Here is a 22756-nt window from a genome sequence, read left to right on the forward strand (position 1 = left end):
GATTAGCGAAAGTCCAGTCGATTTTGTGTTTCTTACGCGTAGAAAATGATAAAGCTAGAACGATTAGGGAAAGTCCAGTGGATTTTGTGTTTTTTACGCGCAAGAAAAAGAGTGAGAACGATTAGGGAAAGTCCAGTGGATTTTGTGTTTCTTACGCGCAAGAAATAAAGTGAGAACGATTAGGGAAAGTCAAGTGGATTATGTGTTTCTTACGCGCAAGAAATAAAGTGAGAACGATTGGCGAAAGTCCAGTGGATATTGTGTTTCTTACGCGCAAGAAATAAAGTGAGAACGATTAGCGAAAGTCCAGTGGATTTTGTGTTTCTTACGCGTAGAAAATGATAAAGCTAGAACGATTAGGGAAAGTCCAGTGGATTTTGTGTTTCTTACGCGCAAGAAATAAAGTGAGAACGATTAGGGAAAGTTCAGTGGATTTTGTGTTTCTTACGCGTAAGAAATAACGTGAGAACGATTAGCGAAAGTCCAGTGGATTTTGTGTTTCTTACGCGAAAGAAATAAAGTGAGAACGATTAGGGAAAGTGTAGTGGATAATGTGTTTCTTACGCGTAAGAAATAAAGTGAGAACGATTAGGGAAATTCTAGTGGATTATTTGTTTCTTACGCCTAAGAAATAAAGTGAGAACGATTAGCGAAAGTCCAGTGGATTATGTGTGTCATACGCGCAAGAAATAAAGTGAGAAAGATTAGGGAAAGTCTAGTGAATTATGTGCTTCTTACACGTAAGAAATAATAAAGTGAGAACGATTAGGGAATGTCTAGGCGATGATTTGTTTCGTTCGCGTAAGAAATAGAGTGACAACGATTAGGCAAAGTCCACTGGATTATGTATTTCTTACCAGCAAGGAATAGTAAAGTGAGAGTGATTAGGGAAAGTCCAGTGGATTACGTGTTTCTTAGGGGTAAGAAATAAAGTGAGAACAATCAGGGAAAGTGCAGAGGATGATATGTTTCTTACGGGTGAGAAATAAAGTAAGACCGATTAGGGAAAGTACAGTGGATGATGTGTTTCTTACGGGTAAGAAATAAAGTGAGAACGATTAGGGAAATTCTAGTGGATGATCTGTTTCTTACGCGCAAGAAATAAAGGGAGAACGATTAGGGAAATTCTAGTGGATAATGTGTTTCTTACGCGTAAGAAATAAAGTGAGAAAGATTAGGGAAAGTCTAGTGGATGATGTGTTTCTTACGCGTAAGAAATAAAATGAGAACGATTAGGGAAATTCTAGTGGATGATGTGTTTCCTACGCGTAAGAAATAAAGTGAGAACGATTAGGGAAAGTCTGGTGTATGATGTGTTTCTTACGCGTAAGAAGTAAAGTGAGAACGATTAGGGAAAGTCCAGTGGATGATATGTTTCTTCCGTGTTAGAAATAATTCATACCACAGTCTAACAATAGAAATTGGATGACTCTTTTCCGAGGGAAAGTTCCGCTGTCTTTCTGAGAATGTCACGCATTCTTTATTGTAACCGGGATATCGCCATGCGATGAAATCGTTCTTGTCAAACCATGAAAATTATCTACACCGATAATGATGAAATATAATCCACCATGGAACTGTACTGTTTTTTTAAACAACAAAAATTATCAAATGACTGATAAATACAGATGGCATAGGGTAAAATATAGACTGGACCATTGGACGCTTGGATCTTTGGACTATTTTTTGGACTGCTTTTTTGACTATTTCTTGGATTAAATTTTGGACTATTTTTTTAAGGGATGGCAAGGTAGTTTTGTTAGGGGGGTTGTTTATCATATGTTCTTCCTCAGGGAGGGGTAGGTAGATTAAAGGGAATGGAAATAACTCTTGTGACGGTTCTTATCCGCGAGAGAAATAAGGCCGACTGGTGCAAACGATCCATTAGTTAGCAAAATATAAGCAGCAAGTTGCATTGGCACAAGTCAATAAGCGACACAGCGAACAAGAATCGAAAAATGTTTCCCTAATGCTGGTAACTTTTATGTAATAATTACGGTCCCCTCCCCTCATAGATGACAACTTTTACTTACATTCTCCTCTCGTGTTAATAGGTTGTGCGCATGCGAGGATGTGTTGTGTGACTATTGCTTTCAGATGGTTTATCATGTGTAATGATTCAAGTGCTGTAATTAGCACTTCTCCCCCTAACGAAAACTACGTACACTCCCCTCCCTAAGGAGGAACATATGATCAACCATTTCCCCTGACAAAACTTCCTACCTACCCACCTCTTCCTAAGTGTTAATTTTTGATGAGTAAGAATCATATATTTTGACAAAATTCCCCTGCCCACCCCTCCCAAAGAGAAAAAACTACCTACCTTCTACCTACCCCTCCCTGAGGAAGAAGATATGATAAACCACCCCCCTGACAAAACTACCTACCCACCCCTTGAAAAATAGTCTAAAATTTTGTCCAAGAAATAGTCCAAGAAATAGTGCAAAAAATAGTCCAAAAATAGTCCAAAGGTCCAAGGGTCCAACGGTCCAGTCCCTATTTTAGCCTATGCCAATACAGACACCTTAGCACAAGACTGCACCAAAGGAATTTGAACACCACCAAAGATTTTCAAAAATTGGAGAATGAATTTATTGATGAACCAAAAACTTCAAGCGAGACTACTGCTGATTTTATTGAATCAAACGGTGACAATAGGCATAAGAATTAATACCATCATCATGAAGATATCATTTATCATCAAAACATGATAGTGATACTTTATTCAATTCATAAGATCCGATTACGTGATGATCTGACTTTATTGTTTTCATCTTATGAAACATTTGTGTATATTTTAAGCGATGACTTATGATGTGATGTCATCGCTTTATGCTGGCACGCTGAACTCCTTTGGATAGTGATTTCGTCACGTTTATGTTCCTCGCGCTTTTGTCGCGCACTTTTTATCCCTCTGTGGAAGCGAAATGCACTCTGGGAGATGCTGTTAGTGGGTTCAGCGGAGTGCTTTTAATTCTAGCTTTTAAAAGAGGATTTAGGGTTGTATTTTGGTTTATACAGTATCGGATAAATTTGCATTCACGGGCAAACTCATAACAAGAACATATCCTCCATACATACAAGTTTAGATAGACAAGTAAGTCGCACAGGCGATAGGTGAGGGCTTTGCCGCTTTCCTTGGCTGTTTAAATTTGCGTTCACGGGCAAACTCATACTAAGAACATATCCTCCATACATACAAGTTTAGGTAGACAAGTAAGTCGTACAGGCGATAGGTGAGGGCGTTGCGGCTTTCCTTTGCTGTTTGAAGGATTAGCAGAGGGCTTTTAATCCATATGACAAGTATACAGTTAAAACAACAAATTAATTTCCGGTGAGGTAATTAGTGTTTCCTAATATTTTTAAAGATAATAGGGTGTCGATTTCAGAGAGAGCAACTTTTCGTTTGCTCTTTTCATTTTCTGTTTGTAGGATCAGCGGAGTGCTTTTAATTTCAGTTTTAAACGAAGATTTGGGGGTTGATTTTGGTTTATACTCGGTCGGATAAATTTGGGCTTATTGGCGAACTCATAATAAGAACATATCATCCATACATACAAATTTAGATAGACAAGCAAGTGGCACACGCGATAGCTGAAGGGTCTATATTAAATTTACAGATTGGTAGCGCAGTTGTACTTTTGCCAGTCTTGAAGTGAATTGAATGAGCATTGTGTGAACAGAATGAGCACCGTGAGAGCACTGTATGAGCATTGTTGAGAACTGAAATATACTGTTTACAGTGGTGATAGTGAAGTCAGGGTACGATTCATTTGCAGTTTTTAGTTTTTATGAAGTTTTGGAAATGTGCTGTATTATATTTTGAAGCGATGACGTATTGTGTGACGTCATCGCTTTATGCTAGCGTGCTTGCATTCCTTTGGATAGTGATTTCGCATAGTTTCGTCCCGTTTATGTCGCGTACGATTCACCCTCAGTGGAAGGGAAATACACTCCGGGAGGTAGTAAAAAAGCACTGTGTGAGCATTGTATGAGCTCTGAGATATCTGAACTAAACTTATGTTTGTGGGACACGCGATAGGTCAAGGGTCTACATTAAATTTATTTATTGGTGAGCGTTGTTTAGGGCTGAACTAAACGCATCTGTGGGCTGAAATAGTTGTGAAATTGAACTAGAATTGAAGAAGAACATTGAAGAGGTTCGCTGTGAAGGCAGTTGAGATAGCAGAAAGCAATAGGGAGTAGTGTTACGAAAAATTGAGCTAGCTGAAAGTTTTGTCTTTATCAGAACTGGCTAATGTAGCTTAGATTATGGTCTCTTTAATGCAATACAGAGTGGCGGTTCCGTTACACAACATTTACATGAAAGCCACAGAATACTCAAGTCGTGTAAGGGGAAAGTTTTGGTTTATGCCATTGTTTACATTTTACCTGGAGGCAATGCAATGTATCTTTCAACTTTAAAAAAAGTAATTCGCTGAAGAACTAATCATTTTGCTGTAATGAAAACAGCTTATAGCTGTCGCGCATGATAAGAGCACAAATTAGGTTTGGTTTGTGAAAAACAACTAGAAGAGTCTAGAAGACGTGATTTAACCACAGGATTTTCAGCTGAAAAACACTCACAATGGAAAACAGGTCATTTTTGTAATAAAAGTTACAATTCATTTGCAGGTTGTAGTTTTTTGTAAAGTTTTACAAATGTGGTATTTTAAATTTTCTCTCAACGGAAGAGTGGTTGTGATTAAACAATAGATAATGGCTTTGTCAGAGGAAAATCAATAGGAAGGTTCATTAAAAACAGGTATAAGGTTAAAACAACAAATTAATTTCCGGTGAGGTAATTAGCGTTGCCAAATGTCTGTTATTTCAAGATATGGTGTTGATTTCAGAGAGAAACAATGAAAATACTGTTTGTTGTTTTCAAGTTTGCGTATGTTGTTGATGTACTTTAAACAACAAGTTTCACTTTATCCGGAGAGATGAATGTTTATTCATTTCTTTGCAGCTTCTAGGATCAGCAGAAAGAGTTTATTCGCCTTTCGGGGAACTAGGAACTTGTCCTTTGCGGCTGTCTTTTGCAGTTTGTAGGATCCGCGTAGTGTCTTTAATATCAGCATTTAAAAGAAGATTTTTATTGTAGATTGTGCTTTATGCAAAGTCGGATAAATTTGCGCTCACCGGCAAACTGATAATACGAACACATCGTCTATACATACAACTTTAGATCTACAAGCAAGTTGCACACGCGATAGGTCAAGGGTCAACATTAAATTTACGTATTGGTGAGCGCTGTTTAGCCCGGACTTTTTGCTGTCTTGAGGTGAATTCAATTGAATGAGCACTGTCAGAGCAGTGTATTAGCACTGGAATATCTGAACTATGCTTGTCTTTGAACTGAAATAAACTGTATTGGTGAAAGTCTGGATCCGCCACTGGATTTCTCTTGGGGATCTATCACATTATTCTTTTACATTGTTTTATTTCATAAGTCTCACTGCCGGTCATAATTTGAAAAGTAAACAGAAGAGAGAAAGGTGAATTGTATTAATCAGCTCAAAGAGGAACAATGGAACAAAGGGAACAAGTAAGCATTACATGCCGTTTACTGTAGTCTGCATGATTGATACTCTTTTTGATTATGATTTTTTTGATGCCCTTGGCGGTTTTACCATTTTCACCGTTGTCCTTGGTGTAAGAATACATCTTACTTCGAAGACCAATGAATTCTGTTATAATTATTTCTCCAGCAGCTTCATCCTTGAATTTGCCGATTACTTTCTTATTGGATTTATCGTAAAATTTACTGATTTCTGGATAATCACTGTTATCAAATTAGTCTTTATTTTTGAAGAAATCCTTGTACACATCTTTTGTTTGAATTTCTTATGTTAAACTATCAGTGTCATTGAATAATAACTTGGCTTTTGATTTATATTTTTGTTTGATGTAATTATAATGAAAGTCGTACATTAAAGTCTTACTCAAGACCAAAATACATATACCTATATAAGCAGGTCTATTCAAGGTGAGTGCTTCTTTGATTTTGTGTACTGCTACTAGATAGACTGTTCGCAGTCCCCCATTTCTCCGTGATATCGTAGATGTCGATCGTTGAGTTCGACGGGCCGCCATCTTGGTCTCCTGATGCCAGCGAAACTGGGGAGAGTACAAAATGCCCGTGGGTAGTGGCGGTGGGGTTTATAGCGTGGGAACGAAGGGGCGGAAAAAATAGGGAGACCGTAACAGCTTCCCTCTGTCTCGTGTTCGCTGCGTTAGTTGTTCCAGCAACGGCAACACCGGATTGGTCGAAGGGACAATAGAGTTCATCAGAGCGTAGCAGAGCGTTGACAACTTGAGTAACAGAAAGTAGACTACGAGTAGTCCCTCTTTCGCTTAGTCCGTCGTGCGTGACGCGAAAGAAAACCGCGAGAAAAAAATGGCCGCGCGAAATCCTGGAGGCGAGGAGCGCGCGAAAGGAGGGACTACCGCCTAAGCTCAAGAGTTTGAATTACGCGTTGGTCTCACAACGCAAAAATATGATTGGCTTATGTTAGGAGCGTTGACAACGTGTTGTCAACATTCGAGATACCTGTGACGTCTTGCAGGAATTTTTTGGAAGCGGAGCAAATCGAAGCGTTGGATTCGAGCTTCGCAAGCCGTGATGTTCTTGCGAATCTGCCACCAGGCTTTGGAAAGATTTAAATTTATCCAGTGTTTCGTTTGGCAAAGCTTTCTGCCTCCAACTCGACTGCGAGCGTGTTAGTGATTTCGCCGCTCAACGGCATCGTCTAAGTCAGCAACGACTATAAATTCACTGAGCTTGGCCTTTTTCTGCCGTCCATTTGAAAGATTGAACCGGCTTCTTACTTGAAACCGAACATTCACCTGAAATTTTCCGCTGCTATCGGCAAACATTCCACCGCAGTTGGATGATCTCCTATGTATAATGTATAATGTATAATGTAAATAAATTCTCGGTTGAAACTCTGTTGAAATTTTCGCAATAACTTTTAGACGCAGCGAAAATCGTTACAAGAGGCCTCTTTCGCCGTCTTCTTTTTAAAACTTCTTTGGCAGTTTCGCTGAATGAACACTGAACGCAGATATACTTCTCAAGGCATATATTTTTGCCTGGCTACTTGAAGAGTAGAGTAGAGCAATTTTATTCAGATCTCCTGGGGCTATTGATAACAGGCGATAATAAGAGGACGTCAAGATGAGAAATCCTACACCGAAAAATCACTCGGTCGTGAAAGGGCAAACTCTTGGGCTTAGGAGGTAGTCCCTCCTTTCGCGCGCTCCTCGTCCCCAGGATTTCGCGGGGCAATTTTTTTCTCGCGAATTTCTTTCGCGTCACGCACGACGGACTAAGCGAAAGAGGGACTACTCGTAGTCTAAACAGAAAGTGACATTCATCACTTCGCGGCTCAGGCCAAAATGGCGTCACTTTCAGGAGAATTTGCTGGAGAATGTTTTGATTTTGATCGTCTGTCTGCTTCTTGTCTTGGAGGATTGGTGTTAAAGTGCGAGCAAAAGGAGGCTGTTTCTCGTTTACTCGAAAGGAAAAGATGTTTTGGCGGTTCTTTCAACTGGTTTTGGCAAGAGTTTCGAATATACTAGTATCAAAGTTTCGTTTTGGCGAAGGAAATGGCTGAAAGCTCCGTTGGTTGTTCTTCAGGCAGACCTTCCTGCCTTGTAATTGTGCCGCTACGTAGCATCATTAAGGAGCAGATCAGGTTTCTGAGGTTTTTTGATGTTTCATTGCGGTGAAACGATGTTCATTCTTTTCAAACGCTGTTCACCTTGACTTTCCGCGTCGGTGTTTTCGCGATTAAGAGCTGTCCTGATGAACTCGATCAAGGTACTTGCATTGCGAATCTTTAATGCGCACTTCGCGCAAACACGAGAGATTTCTCATCTTGTTGACTTCAACATCAAGATGTATTTTCAAAAGATCTCGCAAGGGAATTTTGTCAACTCCAACCCTTTGAGGGATCTTTAATAAATTTTCGGTCGAAATGTACTCTTCTTTCCCCCGAACTCACCCACTGAAATTTTACAATTAATGCCGCAAAGACGGCACGCAATTCGTTGATTACTAAAGATGCGTTCCTTACTTTCCAGCTGTTGTTACTGAGAAGAAGTTAATTCAGGGCGTGGGGAGAGGGGTTTCTACCCTATATAAGGTATGTGCCGCCTTTTTGAAGGCTATGGCTTGTGAACCGTTTTGGTTTGAAAATGGGTAGAATGATTTCGCCGGTTTGGTCCGCGAAAGTATGGCTTAATTTTAAATAAACCATAATATAGACATTACTTGAAATTTATGTCTCTTTTTGTCGAGTTTATCATCTTCAAACAAAAACGAGAGGAATCAATTTTAATACCACGATAAAGCGCGATTTGCCTCGCAGAATACACTGAACGGTCATGCATATTTGAAAACAGCATTTTAGAGGTCAAGCCTAGAAAAGGGTATGAAAAGTGACATTTATTGGTCTGAAATGGGGTCAGGATTTAGAGAAGTGGACGGCACGCGCCTGCCAATGATTCCAAGGAATACTGCACCTCCTTCCGGTAGTTGGGAAGCCTACAGTGTTTATTATTTTAAAGTGCTCTACAGCCTGCGAATGCAGACGTATTTCCGCCTGTCGCTTGTCTACACCGAAAAATAACGTCAGCGAACTCGAGCCAGAAAACGGTTCTGTGACATAGCAACTTTTGTTTTCTGTTGGCCAATCAGATTTCATGATAGAATTAAACTCGAGTGGCTCGCGGCTAATCTCATACCCAGATTTCACTCTGTTTGACCCTGAGAAGTGAAATCTCCCTTCTGCTTGGTCTTGGAAGATCTGGGTTCTAGATTAATTCGCGGCTCCCCCGCTCGATGGTCGATTAATAAAACACCAACGAATATTTCTCATGTTTTCATTCCGCCGTTCCTCACTAACCAAACGCCTGGAACAGGCTATTTGCAGTTAACTGTAAGTCCGCATGTGTTAATTACACTGGACACCAACCGGAGGTGCACCAATCTCTGGTGGTTTCAAGTACGAAATTTGAAGCTAAAATTTGAAAGTTCTAACAAAAAAATTCTGTAATAGGAGATTTCGAGTCCACATGGAGGAGGGTGGCTCACTATGGAAAAGCACTACTTTTCGGCGGAGAGGGGGACAAGACATGCTTTACAGCTGAAGAGTAAATGATTGCCATGCCGTCCCACATGTTTGATACCAAAAGAAAATATTCACTGTCAGTTTTGCTTTTGGTGCTCATGTTGACTTCATAAAATATCCAAAAACACTGACGTTCTCCTTTCAGCGCGCGCGGATTACTCGACTTTTCGTCCTCAGTGCGCGTGCGATCGTAAAACTATAGGGAGCCACCTTAAATACTGATTATGTGAAAAGAGTTTGGGGAAATACAACACTAAAATAAGGTGGCATTGTGGGAAGCTTTATTATAACAAAATAGAGAAATTTACAGAGACCGTGGTAGTGTGAAATTCTTCAGAATGTGCAATGCTCTTACTTACAAACACTATTGAGTACAAGCTGAATAATGCGATAACAGCCAATATCCCTCATTGGCACTGTTCTTGAAAAACATTTGCCAGGAGTTGTAAAATAAGCCCTATTTATATTCGATTTTAAGTAAACCAGTAATATTAGTGTTTTAATATAAATCACTGACTTAACGCTTTTCTCAGTACTGTAAAAAAATCCAATTTCATGTTAAATCACACCTGAAAAAAGTAAAAATCGATCTACTTTTGTCAGGAACGGGAACGGGAAAAGAGCATTTCGACATTATTTAGCTATTCGAAGGAAGATATGATTATCAATCTTGTTTGACCATGCAGTCGTAGCCACCTTAATTGCATCCTCCGCAAGGCCTTTCGTTAGTACAATTACGAGACAAAGTCAGTTGGATGAATGATTTACAGTTCCCAGAACTGAATTGTCAGAGAAAAAGATTAATCCTCTTCAAGGTTTTTCTTCCAACTTTTTCCTTTACGGTTCCTCTTGCCTAGAAGATAATAAATTATAAAAGGTGAGTGCCTTTGTTCTTATTTGTTGTGTCTGTTGACTACTTGATCCTAGCAACTTTGAAGAAAAGTATCCAATGAAGACGCTTATTGAGAATAAGGGGAACCATCCTCGTAAATGGATCAAGAACGTTAAAAGGTTAAGTGTCTTTTCTTTGGCTCTTTCAAGTTAAAATACTGTGTATAATATGTAATTATGAATCATAGTTGGCCAGGAAATATGGGATCCGTAGAGTAGGCAGCATAGAGGTTTCGGTGCTTCACAAATTCAACTGTGTTCGTTCTCAATTGGTTTCAAATTTTCTGGACTCCTAAACGACACTGGTCTGTATACGAAAAAGATCACCTTCCCTGGTTCCGATTGGTCATTTTTCTTCGAAGTGGCCAAATTCCATGCAGGTCAGAAATGGGTCGAGGGCTTCATTTTGAAATATTTGCAAAGCTCTATTTCAGTGCCCTCCAAACCGTCCACTTAAGTTCTATTCCTGTCTTAACATGTAATTAACGGCCTGTTGAGCTGATCTCTGTATACTGGAATTCAAAATGCTTCATTGTGCCCATACTAGTTCCACTCCTTTCTACAGCTAGAGACAATTTATGTATTTAAAAAGTAATTAGTTTTGCTCTGCTCCACCCCTTTAAATGTTGAGCTTACTGCAAAATTACCCACATGGAATTGTTTTGTGTTGCTACAGCATTGGAAGAGGAGAGGGAGGGCAGCCTATCAAAGAGTTTATGTTTGGTGTTTCCTGGGTTGAGTTTGCAAATTGCTGGAAACGTTATACTTTTAAAACAATCCCAAGTGCGTTTGTCTTTGGAGAAAGCTGCTTTAGGTAGCCTTGCTGATAGCTTCAGTACAAGGCAGGAAAAAAAACACCACTTGCGATTGCCCAGGGCAAGTAAATTTTGCTCTTGGGCTAGTGAAAATGGAAGATTGATAGTCCGGTGGGCAAGTGAAATTAGCCTCAGCAGTCTTGTTAAGGCCGCCGCACACTAGCCGATTTTTTGTAGGCCGACAAAAAATCGGCTAGTGTGCGGCGGCCTTTAGTTGATAAGGAATGAACAAAGCAGACTTATTGGGCAATTAATATTTTAGTAGGGGCAACTGAAAACTGAAATGTACTGGCCCACTGAGCAACAGGATTTCATTGTTTTCCTGCCCTGCAGTACCATTCATTTTCTATTGGTGCCATTTTGTTCAGTTCATTTTTCCACATTTACTTTGATGTAAAAATACCTGTTGTAAGACCTTGCTGTAGGCCATCTACTAACTGCTTGTCAGCACCTAAAACAACAAAGAACTGAGTCAATTTAAATCACTATTACTGTTACTGTTATTAAAAACCATAAAATGTAACCCCTTTACAACGACCACAGAAGAGAAACAAAAATGGGGTCGTATAACATGTGTACCAGGGTAGATTCTAATTATGATAGCAGTACTGATGTGCGTAATGAAATATGCATTTTCCTTTAAATCATGTGACCAACGACTACCTTTTGGAGTCCGAACATCATGCTTTCACTTTGAATAATTTACTTCTTTGATACCATCATCCAAAATGCCTTATGAGCAATTATAAATTAGGGACAAGAAAGGCGGCAAATAGTAAAGATCAATTCCATTGACGTCATGACGCGCGTTCCAGTACGACTTTCCGGCCGTAGCCTTGCTTTTCCCTCGTCTAAGCCAGCTGTTTACTCCTCATTTTAACGCTTTTTTCACTGTTTAAACAGCCTAGTTCGAAGATAAAGTATGGAATCATAAAATTCCGTCCAAAATAAATGTTTCTTTGTCATTTCTGCAGAAAATTTAAACGATTTAACCATCTACCGTGAGCGACAGTCGTATTTGTACCGGGCCGAACAGTCGCAGATGACGAGCTCCGTATGTACTGAGCTGAGCTATAACTGTTTTTTGCTGTTCAAAATGTATTTTATTAGGATCAAACTTTTTTTCTTGCTGATCACGTTGTACAAACACCCTGATCCTGCTGTAATCGAGCTTTTTATCAGTATTATTTTGTTTTGTGGTTGAAATTAAGCCTGAGAGGCAAATCTACATAGGTCTCGCAGATGTAAAATGGATGCAGGAGAAAGAAATCCTCGTCATTAATCAAGCCTATGTGGTAGAATAGAATAAATTCCCTGGTTTTGGTGAACGAAGCCATTTTTGTTAAGACTCGTAGAGGCCGCACACGCCGTTGCGCATGCCGTACAGCACAATCTCAATCAAGTCCATCCTTCATTCATTCATGAGCGCCCACTTAAATAAATAACCATGCGTGACACCACGCGTGTTTTCCTGATTTTTTTGACGTCAGCGTGACCAAATAAATGCTAATTTTGTCGCGTTCCCTTGGGTGAATTTTTGTTTAATTTGGCTCATTTCTAACCACAAACAATTCCAATAAAGTACCGTATTTTTGTGAAAATCTCTCAGAGCTAATCTAATATATTTAGAATAATGACAAATTACAGATTATTGAAAAAACCGTCTGAACAACCTTGACTTTTTACCAATTCAAAGTGTCAGGCAGTATCGTTTCCATGATGTGGAGAAGTATGAAACAATTTCACCAAAGGAAAGTATAAATATTAAGGAGTTTAGGTCAAAATGAGGAATACATCTGCCTGTCATTAGATTAGATGTTGCCATGGTAACGGCGGTAATCCAAAAGTTGACAACCAAAACATAAGCCTTATTTTAACAGTACCCATACTGGTAAATCTCTTCGGGTAAAACTTTAAGAGAAATTAACTAAGTTTCGTTTTCTAACTCGCGCTCTATAGGGAGGGTGTTCGTAATTACCCTAGGGAGCCACCTTAAAAATAACCAATGAAAATGCTTCATGGAGGCTGCTTTTGGTGTTTTTACTTTATGTGCACCACAACATAAATGGTAATTTTGCAATATATTGCTTATTTTGTTGCCTTTTAACGCAGCCTAACCTTAATAAATCAGTAACTGAAAGACTGACTGACTGATTTACTGACTGACTGACTGACTGACTGACTGACTTACTGACTGACTTACTGACTAAATTAATACATTAAGAAATAAATAAATATTATGACATTTACCTTTTCTAACCAGGGCAGCCTTTGTGAACTCTTCATCCAAAGCCTGTTGATCAGATGTTGATATAAGAATCATGAACAAGTACTGTGAAACTAAAACAACTGATATTTTACTAGGCAGAGTTCATACTTAAGTTTTCACTTGTATTAAATGATTCTAAAAACTCATCACATGTGATCAGTCAGTCACATTTGATGAATTTCGCATTCGGATGGTAATATTTACCACTAATTAACCGAGAGTGAGGTCTTTACGGGAAAATCTCAAACCGGGACCATGCCGCATTAACCGAGCAATAGAGAGTTTAAGAAAGCCACGACGGCAACGGCAACGTCGCTAAACAAAAGGTTTAATGAGCAGAACAATGACTGTGTACGCGCGTTATGATTCTTGGTACATTTCTTTGCCGTCCCCTGCAAAACAAGAACGTGAAATGGCCAAATTCCGCGTTGTCTGAACAACGTAAACCACAACAGCTAAGGTTTGAAATTTCTATTTCAAATTTATCTCTGTGTCCCAGATTCAGTTTCGTGATACTTTTGACAGTCATAAACAAAGTAAATGACTTAAGAGTATCACGAGATTCGTAGGTAACATATAAATTCATTTTTTAATCGACGTTTTCCTCGGCGTCGTCGTCGTAGCTTCTTAAACTCCCTAATAGCAAAGTCAATATGGCTTGAGATTTTTCCTTATGGACTGAATGTTCGCGGTTAATAAATTGTTTATTATATGGCTTTTTGCTTCAGTTTAGCAGGCCCGTAATCGACCCGTGGGCATTACGGGAGAATAATGCCGTATAATAAGCTAATCAGAGCTCGCATTCTAAAGGCTACAAACACAAGCCATCTAACAAAGCGTTGTATTGTTTTTCCATTTTTTAGAAGAGAAGTTTTCATTCCTTTTCATCCACCTTATTACCAAATTACATCATTTGATTACAAACTTCTGCAAGGAATTACTTTCCAACATGCCTGTCTGAGCATTTACTTAAACCTTTTGTGTAAAACATTGTGGTAACTGAAAAAACGTCAGTACTGTAGTGCTTTAATACACAGCTAATCCCAATAAACAGATTTACCAATTTGTCCACATCATCCTGGTCCATTCTGGCATTACTGCTGGTACCTAAATATATAGAAATCAACAAAATTGAGACAGAATACTTAGTTGTTTGAGCCACTAGTTGGACATTTGTATAGAATTCTGTCTAGTTTCTTTCAGTACCTCTCATTTCAATAAAAATATCATGAAATAAATATTTTAATTTTAATTATTATAACTTAGAGATATATCATTGCCATCAGAAAGTAGCGCAACTATTGCATTTCTAAACTGCATTTATACTGCCAAATAAAATTTATAATTTATCACTTTCTTCCTTTCCAGTTTCTGGCCCTTTAGACCTATGAGATTCCATTTCTGCAGGTATCAAAGATAAAAAGACCACAGTCAATTATAACCATTTGTCATGGTTTGAACATACAAAGCGTATTACAAAGAGAACTGTTATTTATAGCATTAATTTTGATAAACAGTCAAGTCCTTTTTAGGACATAATTTGCTCTAACTTTGTCACGATAAAAGGGCATAATATTGTTCCAAAAAGGTATTTTCAGTATTTGGCGAACATTCTGAAGTAAAATTTCGTCATCATCAACAACAGTCTCCAAAGGGGTTGATACCTATAAAAACAATAATCTAGAACTTACTTTATTAACATATTACAGAAATTGATTATAAAAAATTCATTAATACTCAATATAATTACTTTTGTGCTCTTGCCTGTAAATATGAAGAATCATGCAACATGCAGGAGTGAAATTTTATAATTTATTTTATTTTACCTGAAAGACCCCTTGGAAAACTATTTTCAAAAATTATGTTTACAAGTCCTGCTGCATTTTTAGTTTTGTGAATTTAAGAAAAGTTCAAAATACCTACAAATGCCCATGTGGGCCCCCAGGAAAATTGTTAAAATCATACATCTTTAACAAGTTAAGGTTGTGTGCATAAATGAAACATTGTGTAGTTATGTCATTTCAACAGTGAATAAACCATCCACTTCCCTGTTCTAGAATATAAAAATTAGGAGTCAATGGGTTAAAGTGAGAAGCTAAATATTACCTTGTCATTTAAAATGGTATCCACAGGAACTGAAGTTCCACTGGCTGCTTCTTCACTCTTTAAAACAACATAGAGTGTGTTACAGCATTTTTTTCTTTATTTATTTATGGATTCTACAAGAAGTGATAATTTAACATGGGCCACGAGCATCTTTGTCAATATTGCTAGCACTTTACATAGGTGATGGAACTGTGTAGCACAAGACTTTAGATTTATTATTTATAATTCTATGAGTCCTGGATTTTTTTTTTTGAGATCAGGTGTAATGTCTCACAATATGGCAAAAGAGAAGGATTAAAAATTAATTTTTAATTGGCAGTACTTTATAAAGACAGACAGCACAGCTGTTAATGGGAACTACATTCTTTTGTTGTTAAGATTATTACTAACTGTTAGTAAGTTATAACTTGATCAATTTTAATTATTTTACCTCTTTGAGGACATCCCCAAAAACTTGATTCTCTGGTTTCTTCATATGCTGAACGAATGTTTGAAAACAAAACAGAAAAAGTGAGTTCTGTACATTGACTTTATTCCGAAGTTAGTATATAGACCACATTTCAAAAAAGCCAAAAACTTATTTCATGCTGTCTGTTATTGTTATCTCAAAAAAGGCTTTAAACATGACAAGGAGGTAAAAACAATGATAATACAAAAACATCAAAGAAAATATATTTTTGACAGACAATGTTATCTAGTAACTTTAACAACAGTTCAAACTTATTACTCAGGGGGCTAATGCAACCACCACCATGACAGAAACACGAATGCCACCAAACAAAAGATTCAATAAGCTGTATAAGGGCTCTGCATCTGACTTATCAATCTTGGTACATTTCTTGGTACATTTCTACATTGTACAAAACAACAACTTGGAATAATAAAATTCTGCATACTGTTTGAGGAAAACGGAATCACTATCAATGGTGAATTTGTAAATTTTCAAGTTGGAATTCAACATGATCATATTTAGTTAGCGCTGACAGCTATAGACAAAGTGAATGCACGCATGCAGATTGTCATGAGATTATCATTATAGTTGTCCAACACATCACTGTCTTGGCTGCATAACTAATAACAGTCAAATGGAACCAGGGGAACAGTAAATGCTAGTCACAGTGGCAGTCACTCATTGACCTGTGACATCATATATCCTCAGTTCCTAGCCCTGGACACCTTTGGTGTGTTGTTTACTATCACCATCAAAAAATACTGTTAAAAGAATGTCACAAGTCTTCTCTATACGCATATACCTTCATCATTGTTGATTAGTATCTTGGTTGAAAAAAGGCACCTTTGAACGTGCAAGCATCCTGACAACTGTCCTCTTCCTGGCAAAGTCAGTCATCCCACACATCCTCTTCCCAGTGAAAACAAGTGCTTCATCTACAAGTACTTTAAATCCTAAGACATCGCCACACTTCCATTTGGTTAAAGATGTTTTTGGGATAAAGAAATGCTTTGTCTGAAAAAAAAATACAATTACATAGCCAAAATGAGATTGGTTAAACAGTATTAGGCTATAATGAGCAATGTGTCCTACATGTATGTGTGATTAATTCCTGCAGCCTGACTTACATGTAACTCAGGATTGTGTCATTTGTACATTATTTTTCACTCAAGCAAATTATAAGTTATTGCATTTGACATGTTATCCAAAAGTATATAATAAACCAAAACCAAATTAAGCAAGGCCTTTTTAGGAACAACGGAACAGCTTTGAACAATCCTGTTGACCACTGCCGTCATCTCTGCCACTTCCTCCTCATTATAATCAACAGCACTGTCTGCCCTCCCTTCATCTTGATCCAGAAGCTGCATGTGCCTGGGCACTACTTTCTCAGAGAAGAGGCTCTCTACTATATTAAGATAGGCTTCTTTCAATTGGAGTTTCCCTAGTATCTACAAGGAAACAAATTTCAAAATTAAGCTCCCTTGCGGTATTTTATTGATGTCAGTCTAAGGTAAAGCTATTACAAATAATTTGCCAAAAGTACATGTTGTAAGATTTTTTTATTTTCTTACTGTTAATGAATAACCCTCTATGACTCAATTCTTAAATACCATGACCACATCCATAACATATAACTGTTTCCCAGCTAACAGTCTAGGGAGTTTTGAAACCCAGGTTTCATAAATTTCATTCTATATTACTACCATTGATCTCATTCTTAATCTCCATAGCAATGTATGTCTGCTCAACAAAACTGTCTGTACAAAGATCAAGTCACAATCAAAAATATATAGTCTTGTGTTTGTAGCCCATCTTCATCTGTTGTCAGTGGTTATAGAGAGACTCAATTTTACAAGTACATTTAATTGTTCACAATGACTGCCTACTTTCTTGCACGATCACTGGCTTACATGTATTTTTATCATCAGTAGGAGTACAGACTCACAGCTGACATCATCGTGAACAGTTTCAGCGACATTTAGCATATGATTTTGCTTTCTCAATATAGCCAAAAATTGCATCTAAACAGGATTAACAGATACCTAACCTGAAGATCAGCTTGTGAATATAATGAATTCAACTGTGAAGTGAAAAAGATTGGGTAAATTATTGTAGTTTGGCATGAAAATTTACCGCAATACAGTAGAACCCTTTTTTTGCTGTGTTCGAGTATTTGATGAAAATAAACTAAACTTGGGAATAATTCAGTATGTTTTCAGGAATTTCCCAGTGGAATAAAGGCCGTGATTCTATGGATCATTTTGGCTTAATTCAATTTAGCTTTTAACCGGTGTTTTCCTCTAGTGAAGCCTCCATTTGACAATTTTGGATTTTGTTAACAGTGAAACCTGTATTAGGCAGACCCCATATTAAGCAGACACCCTCTTTTAAGTGGACACCAGCTTTAATAAGTCCCAAATTTTTTTCCCCACATTTACAGTAATTAAAAATCAACCGGCATTCAGCAGACACCTCTTAATTAAACAGATGCAGACACCAATATTAAGACATTTTGTTGCACAAAACCTGCAGTAAGCGGACACTTAAAGGGCTCATTTTACTTCTAAAGGTTCAGCTGAGACTCCTGTACATTGTTCAGCAATATCGTTTTTAAGCTGAGTGATTATTCCAGATTGATGCAGTGATCAACTGGACATTGTGCTATGAGCAGTCTTAGCTATTCTTTGATGTTACATGCTAAGTTGTGTTACAAAACGGTTAATAATTGACTATTATTGCACAACATACTAGAACCTGTTTTGAGCAGACAGCCTGTGTTAAGCAGACACTAGTAAGGGTGTCTGCCTACCAATCACTAGAAGGGTGTCCACCTAATACAGGTTTCACTGTAATGAAAATAAAAAACACAGCAAGCAGATTCTTATGCATCTGTGTTCTTATTGATGATAAATTTGGTCATAAATATTACATTGTCAAAGTTGTATGGATGAAGGCAAGTGGATCTGCAGACTACTTTGACAATGAACTTTATGATGCAATTTACCATTAATAAGAGGACAGATACTTAAAAAACCAGTGTCAATTTGTTAAATTTCACAACTTTTATAAGACCCACATTCATAAATATCACATATTTTTAAAAGTATGGTATGGATTCACATACTTTGCCCTGGCATGGAAACCAGAATTCAAATAACTTCCACTTCTATAATATTACTGACATTTTGATAACACAGACAATAAACTCTACTCCTTAGGTTCAACTAAATTGAAAATTGGAGTACAGATCAAAGTCTGAAAAAAAAAAAGGAAATTTCTCTTACTGATTCTCTAAAGTATTTTCAGAGAACCGAAAACAAAATCAAGATTGTCAGAATTTTGTTGCATTACCTGCCTATATACTTACCTTTCCAGTTGCAAACAAAACAAGAGCATAATTCATTTGGCTCCTCATATCCAGTCTTGTTTCTCCCATGATGTTACATACATCTCTTTAAAAAGGTCATCTTCTCTCATTGTTGCAAAGGAGGATCCCAGCTCTATCAGTGTCCCTACACTGAGAAATGTCCTTTCAAGGACTGGCTGTAATTCAGCTTTTAAACTAAGGCAGTGTTCCAACCTTTGTTTCTCACCAACTTTACTGATAGGAATAACTGCTATTCTTGAAAAAACCCTGGAATGCACATTTCAAAAAGAAACAATCAATTACAAGTACAAAATACTTGATGCACTACACCTGAAACTGAGAATGCAATTCTCTTCGAATGATGGTTACCTATATGCAAAACCGTGTAATTGATAAACTGGTAAATAATTATCCATGTTGCAGTTATGCAACTTTAACATACTAATAACAAAACTTGTAATTATATATACAAATTTATACCAAAAAATATCTTACCGTATTCATCTATACAGGTGATACTCTGAATCTCCACAGACAAGCAGTGGTGATTAAATTTTTTCAAAATGAAATGATTTAGAAAAAGAGGAACAAACATTCCATCCTGTGCAAAATCATAATAATAACAATCACATTCTAACTGGCTGCAGTACTACTACAGTGCAGCTCAGATATATCCGAACCAAAAAATACGCGTAATTCGCGTCAGCCCAATACGCGTATGTGCGTATACATACATATATACGCACATACGCGTATGCATATACACATAATTATACAGTATATACGCATATGCCTGATTAGTACATGTATATATGAGCTAACCTATTGTTTTTTCTTTTCTTAACAGGTCATTGTTGTTTTCAATGGCTTGACAGCTTGCCCCAGAGCAAGAAAGAGTTTTCTTTATTTTGAACACATGTATACAGTATATGCACATATGCCTTCAGACAACTTATTAGCAAAATGTAAGCTGAAACTAACATTTTGCAATTGGGCACTTGACACAAAATTAACTGACTGAATATTAATTAAAAGAGAGAGTATTTTGCCGTTAAATCATAAATTTACTGTTTTTTTGTCAAATAGAACTGGGGATACACGCTTCAGCAATTTCATCTTCATGGAGCAAACACAACCGAAAGATAACATTTTTTTGACGCAAAGTGAACAAGGGTCCAGGCAAGCAACTTGGAGACGTGTGCTGAAACACCCAACTTTTCCTTGAAGAAAATTAAAAATAACAAAATGTGAGCAGCGCACCATAGAAACTTCGAGTATTTTACCATTTGAATGAACGGTTTGTGTCAGATACATGTACATGTATAATGGGAGATATCATTTTTCCACAAGGTCTTCGGAATACTTCAAAGTAGCCTTCAAACAGTAAACATCTCGCAAGCGACTTGCTGACGCATGCTGAAACACAGAACTTTTCCCTGAAGAAAAAAAATAACTAGATGTGAGCAGCGCGCCATAGCAACTTTGGTAAACAATTCTTTGGCTAAAGAAGGATTATTTCACAGTTTAAATGAACCATTGGATAAACAATTTTTTCGTCAAGGAAAGAGTATTTTACCATTTGAATAAATGATCTGTGTCAAATATAACCAGAGATTTTATTTTTTTGACTAGGATCTTCAGAACGCTTAATTCAGACAAAGAAACATTTGCAAACAACTTGCCGACACGTGCTGAAACATAGATCTTTACTTGTAAAAACATAGAGTTCACGTGTTAAAATAGGGAGTTCAAGAGACTGCTTCAATTTTCTTCCCATTTTTGGTAGCTAAAGATCAAGCAAGTGTTAATAAACGGTAGTTTGTCAGCGAATTTGCGAAGTGATTGAAAACTCAAAATATAATAGCTTTCATTGATTGGCATGATGTTTTAACAATATGCAAATTTCGCTTTGAAACATTTTCATTCCCAGAAATATAATGTCCTTTGTTTGACTAACAATGCTTCACATAAAGAAACCTATGGGAATGCATAACAAAGAGACATATATGCACGTATATACATGTATATGTGGGCATATACACGCACATATGTGCGCGTATTGATGTACGCGTATATGCAAAATATGGTCGTATAAAATGCGTATGCGTAGTTTGCATATATCTGAGCTGCACTGTAATTTGGGGTACCTAACTAACCTAGCAAGAAATCAGGCAGGCTCCTAAGTGCATACAACTATATTGGAAGTAAGTAATATACTAGGCTAAATAAAAATACATATGATTAAACAAGGGTAAATAGATTATGATGAAACATTCAAAAGTTTTAGTGGCAATGTATAAAATATAGTGCTAGCAATTATAACTGATGTGTTGTTTCTGGTTGTTTCTAGCTATAATTAGTACACTAGTACAATTTGTTAGTTTTATAACATTGGCTAACATGTACGGTCAACGGCCTTAAACCAGCTTACACGTAAACTATCACGATGTAGCAGGATGTATCCTGCTACATCACTGCCAGTCATTAGCAGATAGCAGACTGAAGTTTGAATTAATAGTGTTGGCAGATAAGGTTACTTCTGAACTAGGTGGGGTTAAGATTAATTTCTGTGTGATTGTTCTTGGATAAAACGTATTTTACTACACAGATGTTTTACACACGGTGTAAGCTTATATATTAAAGCTAATAGTTTGCAACAACTACATGTACGTATAAATGTACATTTAAGTAAAGTGAGTTAATTTTTTTAAATAAAGAGATGATCAGGTCATTGCTGTACCTTCTACAACTCTAAAACATGGTATGTGGTGATACTGGAATGAAGTTTCCTAGCGCATTCGCGACACAAAAACGTTCGAGGCCCACAGTAACGGCATCTTATTGCAGTTGAAGTTTTCAGGCACCAAATACAAACTGCCCCAGTTGGAAGGGAAGAATTCTCAATGGCAACATAACCAAGGCGATCTCTGATCTTAGTCCACTTTATCTCTTGCTGTATTCGGCGATTTTCATGAGTAGTAAACGCTCCTCCACTACTCTGACGGCCTAAGGACAAAGAAATAGCTTGCCTTCTTGAACCCCTTCTGTCAAGGAGAGTAGCTTTGAAAGAAACAGCCTTTCAACGCTTCAGGATTAGGGGAACAAACTACCCCATAAGTAGAAATTCGCCCGCCATGTTGGATTTAGATTGGGAAATTTTAAGCTAAACGAGGATTGGTCAGAGTTCTAGTACGTCCCTTTCCATTGTCAGAAACCGCTGTCAAACGAGACTGTACTCGCAACCACTCGGTGTAGGCCTACTCCTGAGGAGGTTAGTCCGAATGTGTTCAAATATTCAATTTGGGGAAGACGCGGGAGTTTTTAAATCAAGTAAGCTACAGTTATTTCATCGTGCTTTTGACCAAAGATGTTGCTCATGTTTAGTTTACGGTCATTTGAAGGAAGTCTAGCTTTGATATCTATGTTTAACCAGGTCACTACAGTAGCTGTCGCTGCTTTACAACCCTAGCTTGAATTGAAAGGCCCAAGTTGTGCATGCTATTTCACGGTAAGATCACAAAATGTTTTTAATGGTGCAGGTTATGGTTATGAACAAGTAAAATCTGGATATGGGCTTTATGAGCAGTGCTTCATTCCACTGAAAATTATGGTGACAAGATCAACTTGTGAGCTAGGCCCTTCGGTATATACTTGAGCGAACTACAAACTATAAATTTAGTCTTAGTGAAGTATCCATCATACCTCAATGGAAAGTAG

The 22756-nt window shown here is 37.5% G+C and overlaps 1 protein-coding gene and 1 long non-coding RNA gene across 2 annotated transcripts; both read right to left on the minus strand.

The window, feature by feature from the left end:
* Positions 1-9401: 9401 nt before the first annotated feature.
* On the minus strand, positions 9402-16520 carry LOC149095480 (uncharacterized). The gene is made up of 7 exons (XR_016204823.1): positions 16472-16520; positions 15649-15696; positions 15219-15275; positions 14173-14219; positions 13094-13136; positions 11247-11294; positions 9402-9990 (listed from the first exon to the last, which is right to left on the minus strand). It is a non-coding gene; the product is annotated as an uncharacterized LOC149095480 (long non-coding RNA).
* Positions 16484-22086, minus strand: LOC149095481 (uncharacterized). The gene is made up of 3 exons (XM_089281866.1): positions 21780-22086; positions 19040-19306; positions 16484-17120 (listed from the first exon to the last, which is right to left on the minus strand). Exons 2-3 carry the CDS (start codon positions 19106-19108, stop codon positions 16833-16835), a joined length of 357 nt encoding a protein of 118 aa, XP_089137992.1. The 5' UTR covers positions 19109-19306; positions 21780-22086; the 3' UTR covers positions 16484-16832.
* Between the last annotated feature and the right edge of the window lie 670 nt (positions 22087-22756).

Source organism: Orbicella faveolata, unplaced genomic scaffold, assembly GCF_042242905.1.
Source record: "Orbicella faveolata isolate gen_17 unplaced genomic scaffold, um_ofav_v1 contig_50, whole genome shotgun sequence".
Taxonomy (NCBI): Eukaryota; Metazoa; Cnidaria; class Anthozoa; order Scleractinia; family Merulinidae; genus Orbicella; species Orbicella faveolata.